The sequence below is a fragment of the Pocillopora verrucosa genome, chromosome 3, assembly GCF_036669915.1.
Source record: "Pocillopora verrucosa isolate sample1 chromosome 3, ASM3666991v2, whole genome shotgun sequence".
Taxonomy (NCBI): Eukaryota; Metazoa; Cnidaria; class Anthozoa; order Scleractinia; family Pocilloporidae; genus Pocillopora; species Pocillopora verrucosa.
In genome coordinates, this window is record NC_089314.1 from 17,994,262 (window position 1) to 18,005,362 (window position 11,101).

At 39.0% G+C, this 11,101-nt stretch overlaps 1 protein-coding gene across 1 annotated transcript; it reads left to right on the top strand.

Annotated features, from left to right (window-relative positions):
* Positions 1-1,616: 1,616 nt before the first annotated feature.
* Positions 1,617-5,150, top strand: LOC131794242 (neurocan core protein). Its single transcript, XM_066164672.1, has 4 exons — positions 1,617-1,990; positions 3,040-3,154; positions 3,647-3,757; positions 4,336-5,150. The coding sequence occupies exons 1-4, from the start codon at positions 1,643-1,645 to the stop codon at positions 4,713-4,715; spliced, it is 954 nt and encodes a 317-aa protein (XP_066020769.1). The 5' UTR covers positions 1,617-1,642; the 3' UTR covers positions 4,716-5,150.
* The last annotated feature ends 5,951 nt before the right edge of the window (positions 5,151-11,101 follow it).

The window sequence follows — 11,101 nt, forward strand, 5'->3', positions numbered from 1 at the left end:
TCTCGCTGGTCCTCGTTATGTTTAGCGCATGGACGATTCGAAGACCCTTCAAATTTGGTTTTTAAGTTGATCATAGCACTAATCTGAAACATTTGAAGTCCATTTCAAAATAGTAAATGTCGAAACAGGCGTGTAAAGACAATAAATATCGCAACGATCAGTGCAATCATAGTAGCGCCAGGACTTTGGACTTACTTCTTCAGAAGGATAGATCTCGAGTTCGAAGCCGACTAATTACGACCAATTACGAAGAGTCCACGCTAATTTGCATATCGCAGAGCGCCCACAAGAACTCGTTTCTAAGCTATCGTGTATCCACGAGTTAAACAGTAGAAGCAGAAATTTTTTCAATGATTGTTACGAAAATATTTACTGCTCCAAGTGTTTCCAGTATTGCCGTATAAACAAATAAATAGCCTAAGCCATCAAGAGGTAATTTATTTGTTGTTATTCGTTCCAGGGAGGGAGGGAAAGGCATATTGCTTGATAAAAGTATAAGTTAATACCCCAGATCTCTCCTGTGAATCTGTATTTGTTCAAATAATTCCCGCACAAAAATTACTATTCAGGCTGTTGATTCCAGGCCTAATATCACCCCTGTAGTACAGTTGACTCACGGTGAGCGACAGGTTTGCTTCCGCTCAAAAACCCCTTGCAAACACTTTGTCAATGAAATCCTACACAAGTACGCATTGCGGACCTACTTTTTTATTCCTTGGAGCGGTCGTAAATATTCCCATACAAACTCTTATAATTCCGCCATGACCGTTATTGGGCAAGATGATCATCTCACAGCTGGAGCTTGGGCCGCCTGTGGGCCAAGTAACACTCAATTATTCAGGCTTCAACCTCAATTCTCTTAAAACAGTTCAATTCTACCTCTGAATCCTCAAGCTTGCCATACGTAAACTGTAAAGCACTTTCTAGTTGTATAAGCTCCTAAAGCGATTGTTGAATTGAAGCAAATTGGTCTCAGTAGCAGGTCTTCGAAGTTTTGTGTCCCTCCTTTGAAAATAATTTTTTTCGTTCAAGGGTTCAATTTGCTGTGCTTCACTATGTGTTTCTCATTACAAACGAGCCTATAGACGCAACAAAAAATTATAATTTCTGGAAATTTAACAAGCGTAGGGGGTTTTTGAAACATCTTGAATTTGACAAAAAAATTAAGTACGTATACGACGATGCATGAAGCAATGCCATGGTATGTTAGTCTTTATATCTCTGTGCGTTTGACACTGTTGAAATACTACCATGATTTCATTCGTGGAAATAAAAGTTTATGTAACTCGAACTCATAACCGTATATCAATAATTTAGCAAATGCATTGGAGAAGGTTGTCATTTAGGAGCAAAGAGGTATTTCGCCGCTATCGATCAAAAGTATTAGTCAAAGTTTACGTACAGGGTATAGCTGTTCAAATCCCCCAAACGATGATTAATCATAACAGCAGCTTTTGATATAAAGCCTCCCATTTCAAGCTACAAGCCATTTATATTTAGTTATTCTTTTCGCAGTGACACGCGAGTCATTTGTAGTAAATAATGCATTAACTCGTTCAAGATTATAAAAACAAAGCTGAATTCTTCATTGTTTGTGGCTGGAACGTTTTCAACTGTAGAGCTAACAGAAGCAAGGAAAGAAATGTTTGTTGTTTTCAGTAACCTTTTATGCCTCCGTGTATTTTCGATAATTCTTGTTGATGCCACCAGAGAGATAAAGATCAGTTCTCAATCTACGCTTCGATTTGTTAATTTTGTGGAGTACCCTTCCCATTATCTTGATACAACGAAACGAATTCAGGCATCCAATGTTGGGAAAGACTTGGACTGTTCCATGAAGTGCTTTAATACACCGTCCTGTACTTCCTTAAATATGGCTTCTGCAGAAGACGAGGACAACACACTTTGGTGCGAGCTGCTATTTGATGACATCTTTAACAACTCCCAAAATTTGAAACAAAACTCGACCTCTCGTCATGTGACAAAATGGGTGAGTTGGTTCTCTGTTCTTTGCTTCATAACTATTTTCTGCGCAGGTGTGATTCAGTCAAATTCTTTGAATCATAAAATCCGGCCATTGCAGAAGGTAAGATTCGAGGCACTTCTTCTCGTCATGGTAATTCATCTTCAAATTTGATTAAGCTTGTGAGTTCGAGAAGTTACCGCAACTTCGTAACCGCATTTTTTTTCTAGGCTATACCAGTTTCTGGTCAGAGCATTTACATTTAACTCTGCAAGTAGGAAGTTGATATGATAATTGCAAATGATCAGACAGAGACGATATCTGGACCAATTTTGAAATTTAATTTTGGCCAAAATTCTTTGTTTGCAATTCCTATGTTTAGTTTTACTCTTTCAATGGCGTCTTTTAATCTTTTTGCATAGTTACGTAACAGTAGTCGGCGCACGAATAATTCAATATAAAATCTGTTCGATTTAAAAATTCCAAACAAAAGACAAAAGTAGGATTAGCTACTTGTGTTGCATAAAAGGAAAAAAGGTGGGTGAGTTGGACGAAATTCAGAAAGAAGCTGGGGAGAAACAATACCTAGTTATAGCGACGTGTCAAATTTGTAAGGATCTTAAAGAAGTTTTCAGTGATCTGTAACTGGGGTAACTGGACGTCTAAAACACTAGATGAAGTTTTTGTTTCAATAATGGGTATTGGCCCACGGTTATTCATTGAAGCAACTAACAAAGCCAGCAGATAAATAACTCCAATCCTGCTATGGACAAACTTTGATATTTTAGCATTGCTCGCCTTTTTTTTTTAATATGAGCTGAAGAGATGTATAACAAAAACCACAAAGACTGCAGGCTCAATCTCCAAATTTAAAGTCCCTTTAGCCATAGTCTGACTTCTCGTTAGCGGCCAGCTGGGTAAGCAACGTTTAGGTTTTACTTTCGGTGTGGGCGAGTAACAGGGACACCAAGGTACCATTTACTTCATCTACTAGTGAAATTATCTCTCCTCTTCCACTAGCGATCCCTTATGATCGGATTTAGGTTGATTTACTCTTGGTATTTTTTTCATTTTAGTCTCCTTGTATAAATGCACCATGTCAGAACGGAGGCTCTTGTGTTCCGAACTACAATGACGACTCATACAGATGCCTTTGCAGAATTGGATTTGATGGGGATAATTGTCAAATTGGTAAGAGACTCCAAAATATTTTTATTAAAAGTGTTCCTCTACAGGCGTTACTCGGACAAATGGCGCAAGTGATGCTTTTTCTTTTCTTTATAAATATTAAAGACTATTATTCAAACTGATTCTAAGGAATGAAATGCACTATTGGTCATTAAAAGTACATACTTCTCATTACAAATGTTATCAAAATAAGAGTCAAAATGCCCGTCCTTCCATTAGCCACAACCCACAGACAACACAAAGCAATTTTCTCTTCCTTTTCCATTGCTAAGCTCACTTGAACAATAAGATGCGCCCCCCCCCCTCCCCTCAGGGGCACCTTTTATTAAATTAAATTTTTAGCCCACAAATAACTGTCTTAGAGGATATTTCGTGGTGAATTTTTGACTAAAGCTTTTGGAGTTAAACAGTGGAAAATGGTCGCAGTAACCTAGTTAATCCATAGAATCGATGGTTCGATTCTCACAAAAGATTACGAGTTCTTATCCCTTTCAGATACTGATGACTGCTCACCAGATTCTTGTTACAACGGTGGAACTTGCGTGGATGGAATTAATGCTTACACTTGTGTATGTGCAAATGGATTTCACTCCGGGAACAATTGTCGTAAGTTGCTTTAATCAATTTTTTGAAATACAAAATTGAACCTTTCATCGTTCAAAATCTTGCGCAGGGGAGATATGAAACAGCATTAATCCTCACAAATCGTACCTGAAGCTACGCTCGCACACAAAACGCGCCATAACTTAGGCTTGCTGTTATTTTCGATAGAACCAATTTCCTGAAGCTTGTCACAAACGCACTGAATGCATTCCCATGATCTTGGTCCATTGCGCACCTGTTTTTTGTTCACATGCGTATGGAGGCCGCCAAACTGGCCATTTCGCAATATTCAACAAAAAAAAGCAAAACAGGGAATCGATATAATGCACTGATAATTTTAGGGGACGATGTCAACAATATAAGTTAGCGTCATGGGTACGATATACCAGCGAGGATGTACGAAGATAGCTTGATCACGTGGACTCAAAATGCTAGAAGTGATGTAAATGAAAATGGGTGGCTAACTGCTTTTGCTTTTTGAGTCATGGCCTCATTGTGATTCTAGAAGTTAAGTTGAACTTTACAATTCGGTACAAGCGAGCATAGGTACCTCTCCTAATATGGAGTCCTATGAATTTTAGGCTGCCTTGTGAACTGGACGTTGTTCAATAACCACTGCTACAAGTATTTCCAGGACCAGTTAAGGGGGTATTCTGAAGCCAAAGCCCAATGCGAAACATTTGGGGCTTCCTTAGCGACAATACATTCCAAAGAAGAGAACGATTATCTGTGGTCACTGTTCTCCCAAAGTGGTCATAACGTCTGGGTTGGAGGAAACGACGAGGCAGTGGACGGCTCTTGGGTCTGGGAGGACGGGATGGCGTGGGGTGGGTTCACATTGTGGGATTCTGTTGAACCTAACGGAGGATCATCTGAGAATTGTCTTGAAATACAAAGAAAAAATGGCAAATGGAACGACATCTCTTGCACTCTATTACGCTATTACATCTGCAAAAATTGACATATCCATTACCATCGTAATTTCGATACACACGCACGCATTTTACTTAACTGATTGAAAATCGTCCAGTGTTGATGTTTCTTTCCAATTGTTCGCTCAAGCCAAAACACTTTGCAAAATAGCCGGGCCATACTAAATCTTTTTCAACACAGTTACTAATTCTCAAGTGGTGGATAAAGTTAGAGAAAGGCCATTACAATGTTTTTTAACCATTATATCGTGTTGCTTTTGTTTGCAGTTGTGTAGTAGGGGTTGTTGTTGTTGTTGTTGTTGTCGGAAGTGATTGACTGTGTAGAAAGCTATACCGTAAGAGAGAACTACAGGGGAAGATTGCTAATTTCGAGAAAAGTTGGAGGAAACTGCGAGTTTGGCTTAGCTGTGAGCTAAAATATAGACTGTAATGGGCCTAATTAAGTTTATCGAGGATAAGTATTGTGCTACCTTTAGGAGTCGCTCCTTATTATGATTATTACTCGTTGTTTAATAAAGTAGTTGAATTTGTAGGATTACAGTGTTTTTCTGTCGATTACATTAAACCATGACACTTTACTTAGTTGATTGTCTCTCTCACACGTTCGTCTTTCTAGAATTTTAATTAGAAAGCAAAATAAGTAACGATTAAGGGAGGGGTCACCAACTCCCCTGTCGATGACTACAGATATTCACCTATTGGCTTCCCCACGAGATTTTGACAACTTTTTAACAAGTCTTTACAATTAGACCAAGGAAGACTCAATTAGGGAGGTTTTTTATTGCCCCCAACTCCGTTTCAACCGCTCAAGCCCCTTCAAGCTAGGGCTGAAATGCACCTTCTAGTTTTAAAAGTTCCTGAAGCGAATTGGCAAATTGATCTCGGAATTCGAATGAGCTGGTAATGGAGAAGGAACGAAGAAGTTTTTGGTGTTTCTGGGTTATGACTCATAGAAGGACGGGTATTGCAGCTCTTATTTCGTTAACATTTGTAAAAATGACGCGGTTTACAGCTGCTGGCAGACCTGAAATAAAGGTGTCGTGCTGTAATCGACATATCAACTCAAAATCACTAATCATGCCCAAATTTAGACTTTAGTCGCAAATTGTTTCACATAAATTTGAGACAAAATCTCGACAAGAGAACAACTCCCCTTGCGTTCGGTGACAAACTTACTGAACGCGAACTCTGATCAACAATGCTTCCCAAAGCCCAAAATTGTAACTTTTTATCCTGGCGCCTGAGAATAAAGGCGGGAGTCTATCGTGAGGTCACAACTGCTTATACATGTTTGTCTAGTAGATAAACTTTGATCATCAATAGCCAAACGCACAGACATCTGTAATTGGGTAAGAAATGGTCGCCATGTTGTGACATCGCGTGTTTATCAAATCTGATAACTATTCCGGACTTGTAATGGTGTTACATACTTCTTATTCAAAGAATCTATTGAAAGCTGAGCGAAACGTCTTACGCTCAACCTCGGAAAAAACTGGAGTTAATAAGAGCCCTATAATAAGAAGGAGAATTCACTTTTATTCTATATGCTCACACACACATTATTTTCAATTGTGGATGACATTTTCATGCATTCATAAGCATTATGGACATTTCTCTTATTTTTCTTATTTTTCTCTAATGACGAGTGGTCCTGGTTGGGAGGTAACGATTGGGCGGTCGAGGGTTTCTGGGTCTGGGAAAACGAGTGGAGTGGGGTGGGTTTGCATTGTTGAATTCTGGTGAAACTAACGAAGGAATTCATAAAGGTTGTATTGTAATGCGTCAGAATGGAAAATGGAACGACTTGCCTTGTTCCTTTGCAGAATATTAAATTTGCAAAAAGTGACATCGTGATTTTTTTTATGCTTAGCAGTTATTCCCATGTATGACGGTCTCGATGGTGTTAACCATTAGCCATAAAATTGCCAAAAAATTTCTCCGTTAGGCGTAAAAAAAGAAAAAAGTTCAACCGTGAAACTTTTTCTTCTAACCACAAAGGAAGGAAGTTAGCCGTTAGCAGTAATATGGTCATAATAATAATAATAATAATAATAATAATAATAACGAATTTTTATACAGGATTGAAAAACCCATCAGTGTGTAACACTGTTGTCCTTGGGGTCCTGTCAAAAATAATAAATAAATAAATAAAATAAAATTTAACAAGATATAATCATTGATCTTAAGGTCTAGAAAAGCATACAATAAAATGAAAAAAAAAAAAAAAAAAAAAAAAAAATTAAAAATTAAATAAAAATGCTCTGAAAAGGATACCTATAACCACGTTTAGATAGAATTTAACTAAAATAATCTCGCAATTTGTTCTTAAATTTCAGTCTCGAATCTAACGACCTTAGTTCAGCAGGCAGGTTGTTGAAAGTCTTTGCTCCTTGGTAATAGAAGCTCTTTTTACCAAATTCTAAACGAACTTTGGGTAATTTCACTGATATACCGTTATTCCTAGTGGCCTTAGAATGAACCAGCCTTTCGAAGTAGTTCTTAAAGGGTGTGCAAACATTATTCAGGAGACAGTCGAAAACAAACAGACAGCTTTTACGCTTGATCAAATTGTTCACGGATGGGGGATTAAAAGAACTATTGCCGATAACTTTAAAGCCTCGTCGTTCGATGTTCTTTATCATTTCCTTTCGGTAATCCGGAAAGCTAAGACCAAGTGTTCCGCAATAGGTAAAGATAGGTGCGATCATAGTGTTATAGATCGATTCTGCACACTTTTGGTCGATCAAAGGACGAATTGATCGCAAGAGATTGATTCTGGTTGCAGCTTTTTTATAGATTCGGTCAAAATGTGATGCGAGGTTTAGTGATGAGTCAAGGTGAACACCTAAGTACTTATAGGTAGAGGTATTATTGATGAGTGACCCATTAGCAGAAAGTTTAAGTTCCTTGTCTTGAAGGTTGATTCTTTTAGCTGTTCCAAATAACATAGACTCCGTCTTGTCCTTTTTTAGGTTAATGATCAGTTCGTTGTCTTTAAACCACTCGCACAGGTTATTCATATCCTCGCTAAGGCTTCTCTGTATAGTATCAATATCTTTAGAAGAGGTATAGATGACTGAATCGTCGGCATAAGTGATAATCTTCGAATGTTGAAGCGGTTTATGTACATCGTTGAAAAAGATAATGAATAAGATAGGACCCAGGATACTTCCCTGAGGAACACCTGTGAGAATGGGTTGAGGTTCTGATAGCACGCCTTTATATTGGACAACTTGTGATCTGCAGAAAAGGTAATCAGTGAACCATGCGAGTTCTGTTCCACGAACTCCGTAAGTTGAAAGCTTGCTCAGGAGGCCAGAGTGACTGATGGTGTCAAACGCCTTGGATAGATCGATGAAAACACAGCCTGTCAGGTTACCATTCTCACCTTCTCTTCTGATAACATCGGTAAGATGAGTAACGGCCAGTTCAGTAGAGCGCATGCGACGGAAGCCGTACTGAAAATGAGAAAGTAGACCATTCTGTTCAAAATGAGCCATCAGCTGCTTAAATACCACTTTCTCCAGGATCTTTGACATTGAAGGAAGTATTGAAATAGGCCTATAATTGTCGATTTCGGCCTTTGAACCAGATTTAAAAAGTGGTACAATTTTAGCCGCTTTCCAGTCAGTAGGTACAGACCCTGTTGCGAGAGACAGGTTAATTATATGCGTGAGAGGCTTGGCTATTATATCAGCAGAGTCCTTTAACATTCCAGAAGGAAAGTTGTCAAGGCCAGAGGACTTATTTCTCTTAAGGCTCTTTAATGCATTAAAGACAACCTTTTCCGAGACTGATCTAAACTCAAAGTTCTCTAGCGGCTGCTGGGTGTCTATTGTAAGGGGCCTTTTCCAGACAAAATTGCAAAGAGGGAAGATCTTTCTTTTTAGAGATCGCGCAACATCAGTGAAGAATTTGCAGAACAAATTTGCAATAACCTCTTTGTCGGTTTCTACTGCTTCATTAACGAGAAAAGCTGCTCCTGGTTCCTTTGTAGACTTTGTAGGGTATAGTTTTTTAATAGCTGACCAAAATTTGTTAGGTGAACCCACAGTCTCCTCTAAGAGTTCACGGTGATACCTGCTTTTGCAATTTTTTACCATACCGTTAACTTTGTTTCGTTGGCGCTTGTACGAAGACCAGTCAATTTCACGATTTGTCTTTCTCGCTTTTCTCAAAAGCTGATCTTTGGTATTCATTTCTTGCTTTACCTTCTGTGTAAGCCATGGGCTGAGTTTCCCTTTGATCCTCTTCTTTATAGCTGGCGCATGCTTATCAATACATTCTTTCAGAATGGCTTTCAAAAAAGACCATGCTTCATTAACGCAGGAGGATTTAAAGACAGGTGTGAAACTATTGGACCGTAAATCATTGCAAAAGGATATAGGATCATAATTAGCATAGTTTCGACAGGTGATGGTTCTTGGCTGGAATTTATGGTTATGCAGCTTCCGGACACAACCAATCATATCATGGTCACTTAAGCCGGCGGGAATGACTTTAACACTATAAACATTCTGAGGGCGATTTGTGTAAATCACATCTATCAGTGTTTTTGAATCTTGCGTTACCCTCGTGGGATCCTTGATTAGCTGTTTAAGGCCAAAAGACAATAGCATTGCCTTCAGTTCTTTGTTGTCTGAGCTTACCAAATAGTTGCAGTTGATATCGCCTGTCAAAATGCATTCTTTGTTTTCAGATGATACAGCAGAAAGCATCGACTCCAGTTTATTTTCAAAATCTGCACAAAGATGCTTTGAAGAACTCGGGGGGCGATAAATAAAACCAATAAGGATACCCTTAGATTTTGGAAATAAAATTTCTATCCAGATACATTCGATTCCATCGCGTTCCAGGTCTAGTCTTCTATGAAAGGGGACAGAAGAGGAGATATAAACTCCCACACCTCCACCTTTGCCTGTTTTCCTTGGTCTATTAATGAACGTATAGCCATCCAGTTGAACTTGAGCCTCTTCACTGTCCGATAGATGAGTCTCACTGAGGGATATGATGTCTATATGCTTGGAATCATCGATCATTTGGCATAGACTATCCCTGTTCGCCACGAGGCCTCTGATATTTTGATGTATAATTGTAAGCCCATTTTTCGTTGACAAATCCCGAAGATCAGACAGGATGTCGTGTGAACTAGAGGAGCCAACAGGACCAGGTTGAAGTTCAACATCATTTGCGAGACGAATGAGTAGTAAGGAAAGAGAGGAATTAATCGCAAAACGGCATCCAAGGAGTAGAAGTCTTGAGTTCGGCAACTGGAGATTCTTTGCATGTTGCGAGCTCGGTGACCGATGGTTAAAAGGTTGAATTCTCACTGTCGTCAGACCGTGAGAAATGAAGAGAAGAGTATCACCAGATATATCGAGGTCAGGATTAGCCTTGGGAAGGAGTGCACCAGAGAAACAAACGTAGAAATAAAGCAGAATGATCCAGCATCTAAGAGCTCTAAAAACGTGACCGTCCGCCATATTGATTATGGTAATGGTAATTTTACCATAATTTTAACCGTTAACCTCAAAAGCCATCACCCATTGAGAACCTCATGCATTCCTCATTACAACCGTCCAATGTTAATATTTATTTCCAATTGATTACTCAAGCTAATCACTGTCTAGTAATATCAAGGATACCAACGTTATTTGAACTCAGTGATTCCCAACTATATAAAGCTTAATGAAGCTGAGAAAGGCGTTTCTCATCCTCAGAGGCAGGTAAGAGACTTTTAATAACTCATACTTCGCGATGCTTTACCAAGCTGATTTTCTATCACGTGATAGTCTGTCTAGAGTATGAAAGGTAAATTCTGATTGGCTTAAAAGTGTGAAGCGGGCAAAGTTTTACTCTTCCTTTTGCCTTGTTATAGACTAGGGTCTTCTTAAACAAGACCAGAAAAGGTTGATTACCAAAATGAAGTAAGGAAAAATAATAAAAAGGCGTATGTACGCGCGTGTTAATCTGCACAAGTCATTGATAAATCTATTGCGATTGTCACCAGCATACACGAACTCTGAAAAATTTGCCAAATCGAGAAGTTAATGACTGAAATATTTCCGTCGTTCAGTTACTGCTTCTGTTTCGATCGGAGTCGAAATCGGACTCTCAGAATATATAGTCCAAAGCGTCCTGGAAGGCCACCTTGATACTGTCCTCGAATCCAGACTCGATGGACGACAACTATTCCTTCTCGAACGGTGTAAAATGAAGCTAATTCAATCGCTAAACCATCGTTGAGGTTCAGGTTTAAAACATCGCCGTGTTCCTTCGCCCACTTGGTGAGGCCATGGGGGTGCTCTATCTGGTACATTACAAACCCTGTTGAAACAGGTAGGAGATACGGTGGTGATAATTGTAGTTGGTTTGAAACTAGATTTAGCAATTAATCGTGTGCTCTGATCTTTTG